At 52.8% G+C, this 22596-nt stretch overlaps 1 protein-coding gene across 4 annotated transcripts in view; it reads left to right on the top strand.

Moving 5' to 3' along the window:
- Positions 1–22596, top strand: part of FAM13B (family with sequence similarity 13 member B) — a 476175-nt gene that overhangs the window by 182352 nt on the left and 271227 nt on the right. For all 4 annotated transcript variants that reach the window (XM_086942255.1, XM_086942256.1, XM_086942257.1 and 1 more), the window contains one exon: positions 12691–12820. In XM_086942255.1, the coding sequence (XP_086798381.1) occupies positions 12691–12820 (130 nt within the window). The remainder of the gene's footprint in view (positions 1–12690; positions 12821–22596) is intronic.

Genomic DNA, 22596 nt, shown 5'->3' with positions numbered 1-22596 from the left:
GAATGATTCAGGCATGTGAATCTATGAAAGACACCAATACTGGTAACTGCTGTTACAGGTAAGTAACGCATTTCTTAACAAACAACACTGAGGTTAAGTTAATGTGGCGACTGTAAATTTCCTAGGATATGTTTGGCAGTGGGAGTGTAGGACACAGGCTAAGTTCGCTCTGGGGAGCAGTGGTATGCCTTTAATTTCCAATCCTGTGGCTGCATGCCACACTCTGCAGAAGCCTACCATAAAGATGTCCAGTGCATAAGATCCCATAAAGAAGAACAGGACGCGCTTTACCGCACAGTCTTCGTGAACCACAAAGGTTTTACGGGGAGGCTGCAAGGTGCTTTGGAATCTGATTGCTCCGCGCCCAACTAACAGATGTGGTATGGGGCAAGTAAAGCAATGATGAGGCCAGGCCGGGATTGGAAAGGTCTGCCAGAGTGAGGTAGAAGAACACTTGTCCTGAGAGGACGTGAGATCCATCATGTACACTGAAACAGTGAAACATACAGATTCTGGCAATTCTCAGAGCAAGACTTGACACACGTTCCTTGATGGTAGTTATGGCTTCAGCAAGACTCATCCGCACGGCGAAACTCCTATGACTCATGTCAAAAGATTGGATTCTCTGCACACGTTCCACGATGTCTAATAATAAATAAAGCAAGTGAGAAGAAGGGGTAGATACTCGTACACATTCATCTAAGTCTACTATAAATGATTCTGGTTAGGAAATTGCAGGTGGGTGGGGTCAGTGGCTTTCTACATTAACCAGCAGTTTCCTTGACACCCTGCACCTCCACCTTCTTACACATAGAACGCCACAACACACTCAAACCCGCATGGTCAGACTCATTTAATGGGCTTGGGGCTAAGATGGTAGTATCTTCAGTAAATACTGAATGCATTAGAACAAACGACGCTCCGTGAAATCACTACTCAAATGTTGATAGAGCAGATGTACGGAATGGATTTTCAGTCAGTGAACCTTGAGTTTGCAAACTGCATTCTTTGAATCTTTTTTTTCTTTTTTTACAAGGCTTCGCTCTTAGTTTTAGAGAGCGCAGCCCTGGGAATTAAGAAAAAAATTGTCTAACTTAAACTTGCAGAACATCTTCCTGCATTCAACGTAATTGTATGTCGGTCACACACACCAGAGGTGACAGAATAAATAAATCTTTCCAAAAATCACCTGGTGTAAGATTCTAACTTTTCTTTTCACCCACTGTGCCACTCCAGACAAAGGCCCACCGTATGCACGTCCGCAACCCCCCTGCTCCTTATTGGAAGAGCTCATCCTTGTTGCGCCTCATCGGTGAGGTAGAGGTGGGATCCTATTGGACAGTGAACTTGGGACATCTGGGCATTAAATCACACAGAATGTGATAGTGGGAATGACTGCCAAAAGTCTACTCTAGCCACTTTAGTGTTTCCGGGGTGTAAACGTGTATGTATATATATTGTAATTGAATAAAACAGAGCATCTCCCGGTAAAAGAAGCACTGGAGATGTATATATATATCCAAGGTTTCTTTTACAGTGAGATATCTGGTTTTATCCAATTGCAATATAATGCTTGTTATACAGACTTCTGGTGAGGATTTGCTTCTTCCACGGCTCATCTCTTCGATTACTGTGCATTTGTTCTCGTTTTTCATGTCATTTGTTATTGTCCAACTAATCCTACAGTAAAGTTGAACTGCGCTCTATCCACCGGCCCTTCTCGCATCCCCTGGTATGCGACTCATCCAACCCCATCCATTACACACCCAGCGTAACAATGCTTCCCTCTGACACTGCACCACTCTCAGACGTACTCGCACTAGATCCCCTGGTATGCGGCTCATCCAACCCCATCCATTACACACCCAGCGTAACAATGCAGCCCTCTGACACTGCACCACTCTTTCAGAAGTACTCGCACTAGATCCCCTGGTATGCGGCTCATCCAACCCCATCCATTACACACCCAGCGTAACAATGCAGCCCACTGACACTGCACCACTCTTTCAGAAGTACTCGCACTAGATCCCCTGGTATGCGACTCATCCAACCCCATCCATTACACACCCAGCGTAACAATGCAGCCCACTGACACTGCACCACTCTTTCAGAAGTACTCGCACTAGATCCCCTGGCATGCGACTCATCCAACCCCATCCATTACACACCCAGCGTAACAATGCAGCCCACTGACACTGCACCACTCTTTCAGAAGTACTCGCACTAGATCCCCTGGTATGCGACTCATCCAACCCCATCCATTACACACCCAGCGTAACAATGCAGCCCACTGACACTGCACCACTCTTTCAGAAGTACTCGCACTAGATCCCCTGGTATGCGACTCATCCAACCCCATCCATTACACACCCAGCGTACAATGCTGCCCGCTGACACTGCACCACTCTTTCAGAAGTACTCGCACTAGATCCCCTGGTATGTGACTCATCCAACCCCATCCATTACACACCCAGCGTAACAATGCAGCCCACTGACACTGCACCACTCTTTCAGAAGTACTCGCACTAGATCCCCTGGTATGCGGCTCATCCAACCCCACCCATTACACACCCAGCGTACAATGCAGCCCGCTGACACCGCACCACTCTTTCAGAAGTACTCGCACTAGATCCCCTGGCATGCGACTCATCCAACCCCATCCATTACACACCCAGCGTAACAATGCAGCCCACTGACACCGCACCACTCTTTCAGAAGTACTCGCACTAGATCCCCTGGTATGCGACTCATCCAACCCCATCCATTACACACCCAGCGTACAATGCAGCCCGCTGACACCGCACCACTCTCTCAGAAGTACTCGCACTAGATCCCCTGGTAAGCGACTCATCCAACCCCATCCATTACACACCCAGCGTACAATGCAGCCCGCTGACACCGCACCACTCTCTCAGAAGTACTCGCACTAGATCCCCTGGTATGCGACTCATCCAACCCCATCCATTACACACCCAGCGTACAATGCAGCCCGCTGACACCGCACCACTCTCTCAGAAGTACTCGCACTAGATCCCCTGGTATGCGACTCATCCAACCCCATCCATTACACACCCAGCGTACAATGCAGCCCGCTGACACCGCACCACTCTCTCAGAAGTACTCGCACTAGATCCCCTGGTAAGCGACTCATCCAACCCCATCCATTACACACCCAGCGTAACAATGCAGCCCTCTGACACTGCACCACTCTTTCAGAAGTACTCGCACTAGATCCCCTGGTATGCGGCTCATCCAACCCCACCCATTACACACCCAGCGTAACAATGCAGCCCACTGACACTGCACCACTCTTTCAGAAGTACTCGCACTAGATCCCCTGGTATGCGACTCATCCAACCCCATCCATTACACATCCAGCGTAACAATGCAGCCCACTGACACCGCACCACTCTTTCAGAAGTACTCGCACTAGATCCCCTGGTATGCGACTCATCCAACCCCATCCATTACACACCCACCGTACAATGCAGCCCACTGACACCGCACCACTCTTTCAGAAGTACTCGCACTAGATCCCCTGGTATGCGACTCATCCAACCCCATCCATTACACACCCAGCGTAACAATGCAGCCCTCTGACACTGCACCACTCTTTCAGAAGTACTCGCGCTAGATCCCCTGGTATGCGACTCATCCAACCCCATCCATTACACACCCAGCGTAACAATGCAGCCCACTGACGCTGCACCACTCTTTCTGACGTACTCGCACTAGATCCCCTGGTATGCGACTCATCCAACCCCATCCATTACACACCCAGCGTAACAATGCAGCCCACTGACGCTGCACCACTCTTTCAGACGTACTCGCACTAGATCCCCTGGTATGCGACTCATCCAACCCCATCCATTACACACCCAGCGTAACAATGCAGCCCACTGACACTGCACCACTCTTTCAGACGTACTCGCACTAGATCCCCTGGTATGCGACTCATCCAACCCCATCCATTACACACCCAGCGTAACAATGCAGCCCACTGACACCGCACCACTCTTTCAGAAGTACTCGCACTAGATCCCCTGGTATGCGACTCATCCAACCCCATCCATTACACATCCAGCGTAACAATGCAGCCCACTGACACCGCACCACTCTTTCAGAAGTACTCGCACTAGATCCCCTGGTATGCGACTCATCCAACCCCATCCATTACACACCCAGCGTAACAATGCAGCCCACTGACACTGCACCACTCTTTCAGAAGTACTCGCACTAGATCCCCTGGTATGCGACTCATCCAACCCCATCCATTATACACCCAGCGTAACAATGCAGCCCACTGACACTGCACCACTCTTTCAGAAGTACTCGCACTAGATCCCCTGGTATGCGACTCATCCAACCCCATCCATTACACACCCAGCGTAACCATGCATCCCACTGACACTGCACCACTCTTTCAGAAGTACTCGCACTAGATCCCCTGGTATGCGGCTCATCCAACCCCATCCATTACACACCCAGCGTACAATGCAGCCCACTGACACCACACCACTCTTTCAGAAGTACTCGCACTAGATCCCCTGGCATGCGACTCATCCAACCCCATCCATTACACACCCAGCGTAACAATGCTGCCCACTGACACTGCACCACTCTTTCAGACGTACTCGCACTAGATCCCCTGGTATGCGACTCATCCAACCCCATCCATTACACACCCAGCGTAACAATGCAGCCCTCTGACACTGCACCACTCTTTCAGAAGTACTCGCACTAGATCCCCTGGTATGCGGTTCATCCAACCCCATCCATTACACACCCAGCGTAACAATGCAGCCCACTGACACCGCACCACTCTTTCAGAAGTACTCGCACTAGATCCCCTGGTATGCGGCTCATCCAACCCCATCCATTACACATCCGGCGTAACAATGCAGCCCACTGACACTGCACCACTCTTTCAGACGTACTCGCACTAGATCCCCTGGTATGCGACTCATCCAACCCCATCCATTACACACCCAGCGTAACAATGCAGCCCACTGACACTGCACCACTCTTTCAGACGTACTCGCACTAGATCCCCTGGTATGCGACTCATCCAACCCCATCCATTACACACCCAGCGTAACAATGCAGCCCTCTGACACTGCACCACTCTTTCAGAAGTACTCTCACTAGATCCCCTGGTATGCGACTCATCCAACCCCACCCATTACACACCCAGCGTACAATGCAGCCCGCTGACACCGCACCACTCTTTCAGAAGTACTCGCACTAGATCCCCTGGTATGGGACTCATCCAACCCCATCCATTACACACCCAGCGTAACAATGCAGCCCACTGACACCGCACCACTCTTTCAGAAGTACTCGCACTAGATCCCCTGGTATGCGACTCATCCAACCCTATCCATTACACACCCAGCGTACAATGCAGCCCTCTGACACTGCACCACTCTTTCAGAAGTACTCGCACTAGATCCCCTGGTGTGCGACTCATCCAACCCCATCCATTACACACCCAGCGTAACAATGCAGCCCTCTGACACTGCACCACTCTTTCAGAAGTACTCGCACTAGATCCCCTGGCATGCGACTCATCCAACCCCATCCATTACACACCCAGCGTAACAATGCAGCCCACTGACACTGCACCACTCTTTCAAAAGTACTCGCACTAGATCCCCTCGTATGCGACTCATCCAACCCCATCCATTACACACCCAGCGTAACAATGCAGCCCACTGACACCGCACCACTCTTTCAGAAGTACTCGCACTAGATCCCCTGGTATGCGACTCATCCAACCCCATCCATTACACACCCAGCGTAACAATGCAGCCCACTGACACCGCACCACTCTTTCAGAAGTACTCGCACTAGATCCCCTGGTATGCGACTCATCCAACCCCATCCATTACACATCCAGCGTAACAATGCAGCCCACTGACACCGCACCACTCTTTCAGAAGTACTCGCACTCGATCCCCTGGTATGCGACTCATCCAACCCCATCCATTACACACCCAGCGTACAATGCAGTCCACTGACACCGCACCACTCTTTCAGAAGTACTCGCACTAGATCCCCTGGTATGCGACTCATCCAACCCCATCCATTACACACCCAGCGTACAATGCAGCCCACTGACACCGCACCACTCTTTCAGAAGTACTCGCACTAGATCCCCTGGTATGCGACTCATCCAACCCCATCCATTACACACCCAGCGTAACAATGCAGCCCTCTGACACTGCACCACTCTTTCAGAAGTACTCGCGCTAGATCCCCTGGTATGCGACTCATCCAACCCCATCCATTACACACCCAGCGTACAATGCAGCCCGCTGACACCGCACCACTCTTTCAGAAGTACTCGCACTAGATCCCCTGGTATGGGACTCATCCAACCCCATCCATTACACACCCAGCGTAACAATGCAGCCCACTGACACCGCACCACTCTTTCAGAAGTACTCGCACTAGATCCCCTGGTATGCGACTCATCCAACCCTATCCATTACACACCCAGCGTACAATGCAGCCCTCTGACACTGCACCACTCTTTCAGAAGTACTCGCACTAGATCCCCTGGTGTGCGACTCATCCAACCCCATCCATTACACACCCAGCGTAACAATGCAGCCCTCTGACACTGCACCACTCTTTCAGAAGTACTCGCACTAGATCCCCTGGTATGCGACTCATCCAACCCCATCCATTACACACCCAGCGTAACAATGCAGCCCACTGACACTGCACCACTCTTTCAGAAGTACTCGCACTAGATCCCCTGGTATGCGGCTCATCCAACCCCATCCATTACACACCCAGCGTAACCATGCAGCCCACTGACACTGCACCACTCTTTCAGAAGTACTCGCACTAGATCCGCTGGTATGCGACTCATCCAACCCCATCCATTACACACCCAGCGTAACAATGCAGCCCACTGACACTGCACCACTCTTTCAGAAGTACTCGCACTAGATCCCCTGGCATGCGACTCATCCAACCCCATCCATTACACACCCAGCGTACAATGCAGCCCGCTGACACTGCACCACTCTTTCAGAAGTACTCGCACTAGATCCCCTGGTGTGCGACTCATCCAACCCCATCCATTACACACCCAGCGTAACAATGCAGCCCACTGACACCGCACCACTATTTCAGAAGTACTCGCACTAGATCCCCTGGTATGCGACTCATCCAACCCCATCCATTACACACCCAGCGTAACAATGCAGCCCACTGACACTGCACCACTCTTTCAGAAGTACTCGCACTAGATCCCCTGGTATGCGACTCATCCAACCCCATCCATTACACATCCGGCGTAACAATGCAGCCCACTGACACTGCACCACTCTTTCAGACGTACTCGCACTAGATCCCCTGGTATGCGGCTCATCCAACCCCATCCATTACACACCCAGCGTAACAATGCAGCCCACTGACACTGCACCACTCTTTCAGAAGTACTCGCACTAGATCCCCTGGTATGCGGCTCATCCAACCCCATCCATTACACACCCAGCGTAACAATGCAGCCCTCTGACACTGCACCACTCTTTCAGAAGTACTCGCACTAGATCCCCTGGTATGCGACTCATCCAACCCCATCCATTACACACCCAGCGTAACAATGCAGCCCTCTGACACTGCACCACTCTTTCAGAAGTACTCGCACTAGATCCCCTGGTATGCGACTCATCCAACCCCATCCATTACACACCCAGCGTAACAATGCAGCCCACTGACACTGCACCACTCTTTCAGAAGTACTTGCACTAGATCCCCTGGTATGCGACTCATCCAACCCCATCCATTACACACCCAGCGTAACAATGCAGCCCACTGACACTGCACCACTCTTTCAAAAGTACTCGCACTAGATCCCCTGGTATGCGACTCATCCAACCCCATCCATTACACACCCAGCGTAACAATGCGGCCCACTGACACTGCACCACTCTTTCAGAAGTACTCGCACTAGATCCCCTGGTATGCGACTCATCCAACCCCATCCATTACACACCCAGCGTAACCATGCAGCCCACTGACACTGCACCACTCTTTCAGAAGTACTCGCACTAGATCCCCTGGTATGGGACTCATCCAACCCCATCCATTACACACCCAGCGTAACAATGCAGCCCACTGACACTGCACCACTCTTTCAGAAGTACTCGCACTAGATCCCCTGGTATGCGACTCATCCAACCCCATCCATTACACACCCAGCGTAACAATGCAGCCCACTGACACTGCACCACTCTTTCAGAAGTACTCGCACTAGATCCCCTGGTATGCGGCTCATCCAACCCCATCCATTACACACCCAGCGTAACAATGCAGCCCACTGACACTGCACCACTCTTTCAGAAGTACTCGCACTAGATCCCCTGGTATGCGACTCATCCAACCCCATCCATTACCCACCCAGCGTAACAATGCAGCCCACTGACACTGCACCACTCTTTCAGAAGTACTCGCACTTGATCCCCTGGTATGCGACTCATCGAACCCCATCCATTACACACCCAGCGTACAATGCAGCCCACTGACACGGCACCACTCTTTCAGAAGTACTCGCACTAGATCCCCTGGTATGCGACTCATCCAACCCCATCCATTACACACCCAGCGTAACAATGCAGCCCTCTGACAGTGCACCACTCTTTCAGAAGTACTCGCACTAGTCTTCCTTCCCCTGGTGTGCAGCACTGCATGGCCGCAGCACACAGCGCACTCAGCCTTACCCGAAGAAGCCATTGCGGCATATCTGTGGTTGTTTAGAGTACCAGCAATAAAAGCTTTTATGGAAGGATTAAAAATAATTATTCCTCCCAGGTTACCACCCTCTCCAGGGTGGAACCTAAACATTGTTCTTACCAGGCTCATGAGACCCCCCTTTGAACCTCTACACAAATGTGAACTGCAATTTCTCACATGGAAAACTTCTTTCCTTATTGCTATTACCTCTCTTAGAAAAGTAAGTGAGATTCAAGCTTTCACTATACAGGAACCATTCTTACAATTACACCGTAACAAAGTAGTTCTAAGGACTAATCCTAAATTCCTTCCTAAAGTGATTACTCCTTTTCATCTAAATCAATCTGTAGAGTTACCAGCGTTTTTTTAAAACCCAAACTCTGTAGCAGAGAGCTCTAGACACTAGATGTCACAAGTTATTACATCGATAGGACCAAATCCTTTCGCAAAACAAAGCATCTATTTGTAGATTTCTCTCCACCACATAAAGTCAACACCATTTCTAAATCTGGAATTGCAAGCTGGATTGTAAATTGTATCCGTTCTAAAAACTCTTTCAAACTTCTGCAACGGATACAAGCGACCACCGCTAGGGGATACACTGCTGCACAATCGATGCAAAGTGTATAATCTGCAGCTCCTATGCCTCGAACGGAAAATGCTACTTACCAGTACGCATCTGTTCTTGGCATGTAGAGCTGCAGATTACTTCACGCCCTCCCGTCTCTCCGGGACCTGTATCGGTTCCAGTTTTATCTTAATTAGATGCACACGCATGGACATCCTTTTCTTTACTTCTGCTAACTCCATCATTTCCCATCATGGCGAAAAACAATCTAAGGATGGAGCCGATGCCCATGCGCAGTATTGTCCCAGGGAGGAGTCACTTATCTCGTGATTACATAGACTTCTTCCAAGACGACAACATGCGATCCTCCGAGCCCAACACCAGGTGGCGATCTAATGCAAAGTGTAGAAATCTGCAGCTCTACATGCCAAGGACAGATGCGTACTGGTAAGTAGCATTTTCCTTTCTCCCATGGGATAACATTGACTGTTTTTGTATGTAAAATTTTCTAAGTGTGGATTTGGAAAATCTATACATGTCTCTAAAACTGTAACCAAATAACCAAAACGCTTTTCCTTCCCTGTTTACAGGAAATGTCCTAGTGCAGTATCCAGCTACACTGCACTGCGCAAGAAAAGCAATCTGTAAAGCAATGTACTTGACATCCCATTGAAAAGTCAATACAAAGTATATGTACAATATCTTACAGTATTGCATTATCAGATATTATACTATATACCAAAGTATATATACAACTGCAATTCCAAACTGTATTACTGCAAAGTATACATCTCGTATCTGTGCCAGGCTTGCTTGGTTCTAGGAAATAAAACACTGTCCTCTGACAGTGCCTTACTGCTCGACCACGCTACCAATTTAGAGTGTAAGGTTCTATCTAACTTAAACCTCTGCCAAACCTGTGCACACTGTACCTCACTTTGAAATGAAATGAAGGAGCATTTATAAAGTGCATGGTTACCATGGGGCCTCCTAGTGCCACTTTGGTATAGTATATACAGAGCCAGCTTCCTACAGACCCCCGGCTCGCTGCTGGGACTGGGACAGAAGCACTCTACTGGCCATGTCTTAGGTTGTTGGGAGAGCCAGCTTCCTACAGACCCCCAGCTCGGTGCTGGGACTGGGACAGAAGCACTCTACTGGCCATGTCTTAGGTTGTTGGGAGAGCCAGCTTCCTACAGACCCCCAGCTCGGTGCTGGGACTGGGACAGAAGCACACTACTGGCCATGTCTTAGGTTGTTGGGTTTCCCAGGCTCCTGAAGCTGCCGCTCACCTTTTCCAGAAGATGATCCATGCGAGAGAGCAATGAACGGAGTCCAAAATGTCTCGTCATTGACTCCCCTGGCAGGCTTCTTTGGAAGTGGTCTCACTATGGCTGCCTTCGAAGCGCTAGAGAAATGCCTTCAGTCAGTCGGCGCATCTGACATGTCTTAAAGGAATGGCCTTAGAGCGTTGCTGGGCACAATCATTTGTGGAGCCTGAAGGCAGCCGTTACTTGTGGTCTGCAAGAGTTTGTGTGTTGTATGTGTGAACGATTCTAGACCTTCCGGTCTGCAAAATAACTGTAAATGGGTAATCGGACAAACCAATGGGATTGTTGGTCGTGGATAGTAGGGGTTTTCTCTGAGCGGGTAAAGAGGAAGATTGTCACACAGGGCAGGTCATGACGGTGTCTCCGAGTTTATTGCTGCACTATTTTGACGTTCATACACCACGTGGAGAGTTCTTTCGATGTTGAATTGTTTTGTGTGAGATCATTCCTGCGTGATGCACCAGCCTGTCTGATGCTGAATAAACCAGCCCTTCTCCTGAAAGCTCTCCCAGCTTCCGGGTAGTTTTTACTGCATCTACTGGCAGTCTTTCATTCAGGGTTGCAAAGAGTGAAGAGTTGAAGGATGAAGCCGGGTATTAGACCTCGAGTCCATGGGTGCTGCGCCTAGTATGATGTATGTGATATTTCTGGAGCAAGACCTGAGCCAATAGGCCTCCATGCTTGTGTTTGATCATGTACAGCGCTTCAAGTCACGAGTGATGGGGGGGGGGGGGTGGGGGGGGGGAGCTGGGCTGTGGGTGGACACTCATTGTAATGTAGTCTTCTTTAGAGGCAAGTCTTAAACTCTTTCCAACATTGGAGCAGCAGCAGTGGGGCGTTCCTGATTTTCAGAACCTGGGTCCTGTTGGCCCTTCCTGGGCCTAAGGTTTAATTCTGCTGCATCTTGGTGTGGGGTGACGAGCTTCCAGCTGCTGCGCCTCCTGTGGGACACTGAGGGGTTAGGGGTACCAATGGGATTCTGTGGCTTTATTTAGAGTGCAATTCCAAAGAGGAAACGCCCGATTAGGAGGTGGTTTTATGCTCTGTAGTTAAATCATCTCAGACCAAAAGGACATTCAGCGCGTGGCCTACAGGGGCTCGTGGGCCTCTGGTTTAGTCATGAGCGTGCCATGATCTGAAGTTTGCCACATCCACTCCTTTCTGGCCGATGCTCCGGTGGTGCTCTCTCTGGCTCGAACCCCAGAACCCCTTTAAGACACCCCGGGCTGAAGTCGGCATCGCACCAGGCCTGTCTCACTGCTGGATCACCAAAGCCTAGCCCGGACTGTGGACGAGCCCAGGCTCTGCGTTGTTCAATCCTCTGCTTCATTCGCCCTCCTTGGGATGAATGTGCCCAACAGATCCTTGCTGAGCCTTTCATTGTGGGATGTGGCCGTTTACGAGCTTGCTTGCTGATATAATCTGGCGGGAGGCGTCTAGAAAGATGTGCATTACCTCCTCGTTAGTCTTTCTCGCCACATGACTTACATAGTGAGCTTCAGCTCCACACCAGAACCCTCCAAAGCAAAAAGTCAGCCTCCCATGCCTCCCATCCCTTCCCAAGATGGCCGACCCATTACCACCTGACCTCTATAAGAGGCGGGCGGGCCCAACCCTTCAGCCTGAAACAACCAAGCACAAACATGAAGCCGATAGCCAGACAGGGAGGGAGGGATGGGAACTCATGTGGCGAGGAAGACTATACTCGGAGTAATGAAGATTACCGGTAAGTAACCGGAGCATTATCCTTGCAAGCAAGTCTGGAACATTAATCAGAAGAAAACACTTTGTGTTTAACATCAGAGTATGATTCGGGTTGGTTGTTGATTTTCGTTCAAGTTTAACCCATATTGGGGAGCAGGTGTATTCTGGGCCTGAAAAATGTTTCCCTGCAATACTACTTTACCTTTAGTGAATTCCTTTCTCAAGTGTTTCTCTGAATGTTGAATTTATTCATGATAAACGTTTTGTTTTTATATACCTTATTTGTTGTCTTCTCGTTCAGCGATAGCTTAATGAAAAAACGTATTTTTCTTCATAAAGAACTAGAAGAGCTTCTTTTAGCTCGAAAGATGAAAGGAAGGATGACAAGACCCCTCATCAGCTGGTCAAGAAGTTACAGAAAAAAATGAGGCAGTTTGAAGAGCAGTTTGAAAGAGAAAACAAAACCAAAGTAAGTTATCTACTTGCAATATTCCACTTTGAGAGCATGGCTCAGTTTAGTCCTGAGTTCGTCGCCATGTTTGTAATGCACACGGTTTCCTCTGCAGAGTCTTAGAACTACCCCGAGAAACATTCCACGCGTTGCAACAGCGCTTGGTCATGGCACCTCTGCACATGTATTGCTCTAACATTCCTCCATGCTGACTGGGTCTAATGTCAGAGTACATAAATGCACAGCCTCTCCCAAGCCCTTCAGTTCCTTTCACCCTTGTGCCTAGGTGCCCAGGAGCCTGGATTGGTGGCCAAGTGTCTGAGTTCTGTTAGGTTCATTTTGTTCACACTTTGGTTCTGCTCACCTCGCCGTAGTCCAAAGACTTAGTCTGCTTATGAGCCTGTGAGAAGTTGGCCTGATATTCAGTGTTCACTATTCTAGTGATCACTATGTATCAGTCCAAACAACCCTTTTGGTGATTGGTTGTAAGTCAACCGATAGACCAGCTATCCTAGTAGCATGGACAAGAGCAGTCTTCGGGCTAAACTCTAGAGGGCGTATTAAGCCAGCTGGTTCGAGGCATGTGGGCTGCTGAATTCATATCTGTGCATAGATCGCCGCCTAGTGTTGGGGCGGGATGATTGCACATTGTTGTCCTGAAAGAGTCTTCGAAGTATCACGAGATAGGTGGCTCCTCCCCTGGACTACAGTGCGCATGGGCATCGACTCCATCCCCAGATTGTTTTTTTCCGCCATTGGGTTCGGATGTGTTTCGGTTCCCTCTGTCGGAATCGATAGTTGTTTAACTTACTTTGCTCGAGACCAAAAGGTCTTTAGGACTCGCGTCGGTATTGTCTATCGTTCGGGTTCGTTTGTTTCATCGGCTCCGAACAAACACTGCCCTTCCGCGTGCTTTCGGCGCGGACTGGCCTACACGACGCTCCAACCTACTTTCATCATGGAACGAAGTCCATTTAAACGGTGCCTGGTGTGTGCCTCGAAGTACCCACATATCGACGTGCACCCGGTGTGCAATAAGTGTTTGTCGCCGGACCACGACGAGGCCAAGTGTATGGCCTGCTCCAAGTTCCGGTCAAAGAAGACACTCAAGCTCCGCCGAGCTGCGCGACTGCAGGCCCAGCGATCGGCACCCCCTCCGGCAGACATCTTCGACACGGAGGATGTCGGCGACGACACTATCCAGGAGATCACAGAATCTAACCCGGCGTCGGAGGTCGAGGACGACTACGACGCGGAAGACGAGGATTTCGATGAAGTCGTCGAGGAGGTAGGGGACGACGACGGGGCCCTTGCCACCGTAGAGGATAGCTCGGACGAGGAGCTTCCTCAAACTGACTCCGGGGCCAGCCACCATTCTAAGGCCCAGGCCGAGGGATCGCCTTCGGGCCTTACCCAAAGCCTTGATTTCCATCCCACGGCTCCGCCTTCCGGCCCGGCCACGGACATTGATACGGCACCACTCACGGTACAAAAACCGAAAGTGAAACCATCGATCTCGACGCCAGACGTATCGAAACCAAAAGCGCTAGTCGCGCTGGTCGGGTTGAAGACTTCGGAGGCCTCGGCGCCGAAGAAATCCAAGATGGCCGTCGAGCTCAAGGGCCACGCCAAAATGGCCGACCTGAAGACTACGGTATCGAAGCCGAAGGTTAAAAAGACCGACGCGACTGCGTCGGCGCCGAAGACAGTCGACGCACATAAGAGTCGACTCGATCCCATCAAGGCCGACGACCATAAGAAGGCCACTCTCGACCCGAGGAAGCGGCAGGACAACCCCAAGTCTCTCACTGCCTCGCTTACACTCGACAAGGCCAAGGGGGCGACTGCGTCGGCTCCGAAGACTCCGTCATTGGTCGCCATCCCAAAACCAGCTTCAGAAGACTCTCTCGAGCCGGTGCGTCCCTCCGCCTCGTTCACTAAGAAGGTTACGGAGTCCCTTCAACGTATTAGGGAGGGGGCCGCAGCAGTCGAGCCTAAGGACCCTGTGCCGCCCAAGCCTCTTCAAAAACCGGCAAAGACGCCAACGCCGATTCTGTTCACGTTGCCGCCGAAGACGGCGCCGAAGGCTTTTACAGCTAAACCTGGGGCCGGAGTGCCCGTGAAGATATCTTCGATGCCGAAGGCATCGTTAGTGGTTCCAAGCCCACGGCACCAACCGCTGGCAGAAGAGGAGCGTCGAGAAGTGATCATCGACGCCAACACAGGCAAACTCTCTCTCCTTAAAAGAAAGATCACCCCTGAACCACAATTGGAGCATTTCCAAATTCCACTTAAGAAAAAGATGGACTCTGCTGGTGCCTCTGCCCTTATGGAGCCCGTATCACCACAAGCACATGAACTTTCACCCACTCATTCTAATGTGGAGGAGGGTGATGGCAACAACGAGGATGAGTAGTCCTATCCAGTCTACTCAGACCCAGAAGATGTAACTGAGCCATGGTCTGCTGGGGGCGATCCTGGGGACCCGCATTCAGGGCAGGAGCCTCAGCTTTTTTCAGCCAAGACTTCCCCAACAGAAGACTCTGCAGCTTTCAATGCACTAATTGAAAGGGCGGCAGCCAATCATGACGTCGATCTCCATGCTGACCCAGTAGACGTCGACTTTCTCTTTGACACCTTTTCTGTCGCTGAAAAAACTGTTAAGACTTTGCCAATGCTAAAAGGGGTGTTGAAACATGCGGCTGAGGTCTTCAAGGAGCCCACCCGAGCAAGAGTCGTCAACCCACGTATCGACAAGAAGTACAAGGATCCTACTTATATCAAGGGACAGTTGCCTCTGGATTCCCTGGTTGTCTCCAATGCACGCAAAAGGGCCGACTCACAAACTACGGGTGATGCTCCTCCCCCAGACAAGGAATCAAAAGTGTTTGAGGCTTCGGGGAAAAGGGTGGCTGCGCAGGCAGCCAACATATGGCGCATATCCAACACACAGGCGCTACTGGCGCGTTATGACAGGGCACACTATGTATGACACTCTAGAGACCCTTTTACAGCACTTACCCGATCAATATGAGGAAGCAGCAGAAATGTTGATACACAGGAGGGGAAGCTTATCACCAATGCTTCAATTAAGTGCGCTCTGGATGTGGCTGACACCGCCTCAAGAGCAATTAACACTAGCGTTCTGCTTCGTAGACATGCATGGCTCAGGATATCCGGTTTCAAACCAGACATTCAAACTACCATCTTGAACCAAACAGTCAACCCAGACCACCTGTTTGGCCCAGAGGTTGATACCACCCTCGAGAAGATGAAGAAGGACACCGACACTGCGAAGTCTATGGGTGCCTTGCAGTCCAAGCAGTTTCGGGGTGGTTCCTTTCGTCGCTCCAATAATAGAGGCACCTCGAGGGGTCAACTGTCAGTCGACGCAATTCAACAAGAGCAACACCCAACCTTCCTATACCAACAAGGGTCGGGGTGGATACCGTGGCAACAACGTCAAAGGCAGAGGACGTGGAAATAACAGCTCCAGGTCCTCCACCGTCAACAAACAGTGACGCCTTGTCACTGCCCCCCGACCACGCAACACCGGTCGGGGGGAGACTCCAGCAGTTCCTGCCCGTGTGGAAGTCCATCACCACGGACAGGTGGGTCAGATCTCTTATCCAATACGGTTATTGTCTGGAGCACTGTTAGACGGACCGGGAGGGTCGGCCGAGATTACGGGGAGAGGTCTCCAGGGAGAGCCGTCTCCAACGACTGTACAGATAAGTAACTTCCCCCCCACAGACGGACACCACACAAGATTGAAGGTTAACGAGACTTTATATGCACTTCTTAGGTTACGTTGATATAATACAAGGAGGTCTGGACTCAGGGGTCCCCTCGGTTCTGATCTCTGGTTGAGGAAAAGGGTAGCGGGACAGTCTTAGTTACCAATGAGTTCAATAGCTCTCAATCCTCGAGCTCGGCGTGGTTGCTGATCGGGCCGTGGAGGAGCCAAGCAGGTCCCGAGATGGATGAAGGGTGGTCGGCGGGCCGTGGAGAAGCCAAGCAGGTCCCGATATGGATGAAGGATGGTCGACGGGCCGTGGAGAAGCCAAGCAGGTCCCGATGCAGATGACAGTTACAACGGTCCGCGGCCTCGCCAGCAGATCCGGACGACGGTGAAGGATGAAGGTTACGACGGCTGTGGCAGCGCCAACAGGCAGGATGATGGTGCACAGGACAGAGCTACGGCAGCGCCAGTAGTCCGTCCAGGATGAGTTCTTCTTTCGTCTCTCGACTCCAAGATACAACTGCCTTCCTGTTCTGGAGCTGCCCCAGTTATAGGGCTGGCGTGCTTTGATGTCCGGACCCTCGCACTTGGAGGTCGGGAGGTCCGGGATGAGGGAGTCCAGACACCCAGCAGGGGGGTGGAGCCAGCGCCCGGGGAGGCGATGGGCGAGCGGCACTGGCCGGGGGAGAACCATCGACACCTCTTTCTCCCATTGACTGGCCAAGTAGCTCGCTCGCCTCCTGGGTGGAGGGTGGTGCCGGAATGTCTGAGGCCGGGCTAGGCCCAGGGTTGAGGTCGATCGGGGGCCAGGCGGCCTCGTGGCGAAGTGTCCAAGATGGCGGCCCGGGCTGGGCGCGTGGGTCGGCCGTGGATCGGACCCACGAGGTTATCATGCTCGAGGGCAGGTGTCCCTGAGGGGACGTAGGACGTGCAATGGTGGTGTGTGGTGCTTGTATGACTGGCTCGGGCTTGGTCGAGCCGGGGGAGAGCGGCCCGTCATGTGGCCTGTCCAACATGCGTCCCCCCCAGCTGAAGGCGGGGAGAGTTACCCATCCTCTTGGGGACTCTCTTCGTCGAGGCGGAAAAACCGGGACAGGCCATCCGCGTTGGCGTGGTCAGACCCAGGCCGGTGTTCAACGGTAAAGTCCATACCTTGCAAGGAGATGGACCAGCGTAGCAGTTTTGGGTTTTCCCCCCGCATATGCATCAACCACTGCAGGGGTCGGTGGTCAGTCTGCACCCGGAAGTGGGTGCCAAAAAGGTAGGGTCGGAGCTTCTTGAGGGCCCATACCACAGCGAAGGCTTCCCTCTCTATGGTGCTCCAGCGTTGCTCCCGTGGTAGGAGTCTCCGGCTGATGAAGGCCACCGGTTGATCAAGGCCTTCGGTGTTCACCTGGGACAGGACCGCCCCAATGCCCTGGTCGGAGGCATCCGTCTGGACGACGAACTCCCGGCTGTAGTCTGGGGCCTGGAGTACAGGAGCGGAACACATGGCGGCCTTTAGCTGTTCGAAGGCCGCTTGACACTCTGGGGTCCAGTTCACCTTCTTGGGCTGATTTTTCGACGTGAGTTCGGTGAGAGGCCCCACGATGGTACCATAGTCTTTCACGAACCTTCGGTAGTAGCCCGTGAGGCCCAGGAAGGCTCGCACCTCAGTTTGAGTGTTAGGGGGTTGCCAGTTCTGGATGGCGGCAATTTTCAGTTGAAGAGGGGCCACTAGACCGCTTCCCACTTGGTGTCCGAGGTAGGTCACTGACCCTTGTCCAATTTGACATTTGCTGGCCTTGATCGTGAGGCCAGCTCGCTGAAGGGCTTGCAACACTGCTTGGAGGTGGTGGAGGTGCTCGGTCCAGTGGTGGCTGTACACAGCGATGTCGTCCAGGTAGGCGGCGCTGAACTCTTCGAGCCCCGCCAGGACCTGATTGACGAGCCGTTGGAACGTCGCTGGGGCATTTTTCATGCCGAAGGGCATGACCGTGAAGTGATAGTGGCCATCGGGGGTGGAGAAGGCAGAACGTTCTTGTGCTCGGGGTGTGAGGCCGATCTGCCAATATCCTGCCGTTAGATCGAAGATGCTGAGGTAGCGGGCAGCGCCCATTCGGTCGACCAGTTCATCTGCCCGGGGGATGGGGTGTGCGTCCGTTCTGGTGACTTCATTCAGGCCCCGGTAGTCGACACAGAACCGGAGTTCGGGTGTGGTTCCGGGGGCGGCTGCTTTGGGGACCAGTACGACCGGGCTGGCCCATGGACTGTCGGAGGGCTCGATGACCCCGAGCGTGAGCATCTTAGTTACTTCCGCCTGGATGCAGGCCCGTACCCGATCAGGTACGCGGTAGGCCCGGTGGCGGATAGGAGGGCTGTCTCCGGTGTCCACATCGTGCACACACCAGGAAGTGACACCTGGGGTGAGGGAGAACAGGCTGGCAAACCGTGATAGGAGGGCTTGGCACTCTTGGCGTTGTTCCTGGGAGAGGGTCTCCGAGAGTCGGACCCCATCCACGGAGCCGTCTTGCTCCTGGGTCCGCAAGAGGTCAGGGAGAGGCTCGGAGTCGTCCTCAACCCCGTTGTCTGTGGCCATCAAGAGGCTGAGTTCTGTTCGTGCAAAGTGGGGTTTCAGTCTGTTGGTGTGGAGGACTCGGAGCGGATTCCGGGCGGACTCCATATCGATCAGATAGGTGGCGGGTCCCTTGCGCTCGATTACTTTGAAGGGTCCCGTCCATTTGTCTTGGAGAGCGCACGGTTCTGTGGGGGACATTACCCAGACCTGTTGCCCCGGCTCGAATTCAATAGATGAGGCGTTCTGGTCATACCATCTCTTCATGTCCTCTTGACTGGCCTCTAGGTTGGCTTTCGCTAGGTCTCTGAACCGCTGGGACTGGTTGCGGAGGGTGAGGAGGTACCGGAAGACATCTGGAGGACTCTTGGCCGGAGGCAACTCCCAGCCTTCTTTGATCAGGCTGAGTGGCCCCCGTACTGGGTGCCCATAGAGCAGCTCGAATGGGCTGAAGCCTAGGGACTTCTGTGGGACCTCCCGGTAGGCGAAGAGGAGGCACGGCAGCAGCACGTCCCACTGGCGACGGAGGGGTTCTTCCAATCCCCCGATCATCCCTTTTAGAGTGCGATTGAACCGCTCAACAAGTCCGTTTCCTTGGGGGTGATAGGGGGTCGTGAAGCGGTAGGTGACCCCACACTGTTGCCAGAGGGACTTCATGTATTTGGAAATAAAGTTCGTGCCTCTGTCACTGACGACTTCTCGGGGGAACCCCACACGGGAGAAGATCCCCATCAGGGCCCTGCCGACCACTGGGGCTGTGACGGTCCGGAGAGGAATAGCCTCAGGGTAGCGGGTGGCGTGGTCCACTAGTACTAGGATGAAGCGATGGCCTTGTTTGGTACGTGGGTCTAGGGGTCCCACAATGTCTATTCCGACCCTCTCAAATGGGGTCGTGACTACGGGAAAGGGTTGCAGGGGGGCCTTTAATTTGCGGCCGCTCTTCCCACTGGCTTGGCACGTGGGGCAAGATCGGCAATGCTGGTGCACATCGTTTCTCATTTTTGGCCAGAAGAAGTGGGTCACTAGGCGGCTGTAGGTTTTATCTTGTCCCAGGTGCCCTGCCAGGGGGACATCGTGGGCCAGATTTAGCAGGAAGTCTCTAAAGCGGAGTGGCACCACTAGTACTCGGTTGGCCCCCAGCTCGGCGATTCGTTGCTCGCTGTACAGTAGGTCATTGTCCCAGTAGACCCAATGAGTTCCGGAGGTATCCCCTGCGCTTTGGGCGAGCGCTTGTTGTCGGAGTCCCTCAAGGGAGGGACAGGTTTTCTGCTCCTGACGAAATTGTTCTTGTGTGGGCCCCCCTTCTTGAGCCCACTGGTCGAGATTAGCAAGGTCGGAAGGTTGAGCAGGTTCGAGGGGGATGCCCTGGTCGGGGGTCTCGGCGGGGGCGACCGGAGGCGGAGGCGCCGGCCATTCTGGTTCTTCCGGGTGATGGTTGGCACGGGCGGCCATAGACCGGGTGGTGACGCACGCCCAGTCTGGGACGCCCAACATCCCCAAGTGTTCTTTTCGCTCCACGGCTGCCCACGGGGAGCTTTCCAGGTCATTTCCGAGGAGGCAGTCCACGGGGGCGTCGTCTCGGACCGTTACTTTCAACATGCCGGAGACCCCTCCCCACTCAAAGGGGACGCAGGCCATCCGACACAGACTCTCCGAGTTGTCGGCTGATCGTACAGGGCAGAGAATGTTCGGTAGATATTGTTCTGGGGTCACCAGATGACAGCGGACGGCTGTCACACTGGCCCCGGTGTCTCGAAGGGCTTCGGCCCGTTGTCCATTGATGCTCACCCATTGGCTGTACTTCTGGGTGTTAGCGGGTAGGGGGACCCGCGGGACCATGTCTCTTCCCCCTAAGCACGCGAGAGTCATGGCGGCTGGCTCCCACCCTTGATACTCTTGCTCGTCTGTTTCTGGTTCCTCGGAGATCTGTTCTTCCCCTAGTGCCGCGGCGGCCACCTGGCGGGGTCTTGGGCTCGGATACTGCGGGCAGCTTGGGTCATTTGCATAGTGGCCTACTCGTTGGCATCGGTGACATGTAACATTGGCTCTGTATCCCGGTCGCGCCGGGGTGCTGCCCCGGTTGGCCGGGGGGGTGGTGCTGGTAGTGGGGGCGGCCGGAGTGTTGTCTCTTCCTCGTCCTTGGCCCCCTCCTCCTCCTCTGGATCGGTGGTGACCATTGTTGTTCCTGTTCTGCTCGTAGGACCCATTCCGGCCCACTCGGGTGATCTCCCACCGGTCAGCTTCGGCTGCGAGCTGCCGGGGATCGGTTAACTTGCTGTCGAGGAGGTGTTGGCGTAGTTCAATGAAGCAGTTGTTGGACAGATGCTCCCATACCATCAGATTGAACAACTGCTCGTAGGTCGTGACGTTGTTCCCTCTGATCCAGCCTTCGAAGGCTCGGCTGAAGTACGTTACATAGTCCACCCAAGTTGTACCTGGAATGCGTGTGCAGTCTCGGAACCTCTGACGGTACATCTCGGGCGTGAGGCCATAGCGAGTGAGGAGGGCCGCTTTCATATGGTCGTAGGAGGTCATCTGGTGGTCTGGGAGCTGTAACAGAGTATCGCGGCCCTCATTGAGGAATTTGCCCCATAGGCCGGCTCCCCAGTCGGCTCTATCGATCCGGTGCGCAGTCATCGCGATTTCATATGCCTTAAACCATTGCTGGATGTCGTCTTCTCGAAAATATTCTCGGACCACATCCTTGGGGATGTGCACTTTTTTGTCCGTGGTCCCGGGGGTGGACGGTCTGTCGGGCACCCCTAATTCTTTATTCTGTTTGCGCAGGTTGATCTCGGCTAGGTTCCGCTCGTGCTCGTACGTTAGTCTTTTTTCCTCGAGCTCCCTTTGCCTCTGTTTCTCCTCTCTTTCTTCTCGGAGGCGAAGGTGCTCTAAGTTTATTTTTTGCTCGGCCAATTTGAGTTCTATGTCCATCTTGAGTCGGGCCATTTCAAGTTCGTGTAGTCGGGCTTTTTCTCTTTCTTGGATCTCGTCTTGCGAGAGACCCGTTCTTTGCTCTTCAGGGGCCGTGTTGGTCTTTTTCGCGGTGCTTTGCTCCGGGGCTTCGACATCCCCGGTCTCTGCCCAAGATTCTAGGGCATGCTTAAAATCGTCCTTGGTACTTAGTCCGGTGGTAGCGATACCTAGTTCGATGCAGAACTGCTTTAGTTCACGATGGCTGTATTCCTCTAGCTTTTCCATTTGGAACTTCTCAGTTGATCCGCTCTCTTTAGTCGACATTGTTGTTCGTTGTGGGGTGAGCTACTCTCTGTACGTTATGCGGTGATTCGGATCGCGCCGCTGGCCACCAATGTTAGACGGACCGGGAGGGTCGGCCGAGATTACGGGGAGAGGTCTCCAGGGAGAGCCGTCTCCAACGACTGTACAGATAAGTAACTTCCCCCCCACAGACGGACACCACACAAGATTGAAGGTTAACGAGACTTTATATGCACTTCTTAGGTTACGTTGATATAATACAAGGAGGTCTGGACTCAG

This window comes from Lissotriton vulgaris, chromosome 10 (genome assembly GCF_964263255.1).
Source record: "Lissotriton vulgaris chromosome 10, aLisVul1.2, whole genome shotgun sequence".
Taxonomy (NCBI): domain Eukaryota; kingdom Metazoa; phylum Chordata; class Amphibia; order Caudata; family Salamandridae; genus Lissotriton; species Lissotriton vulgaris.
This window is presented reverse-complemented; position numbering and strand designations above follow the sequence as displayed.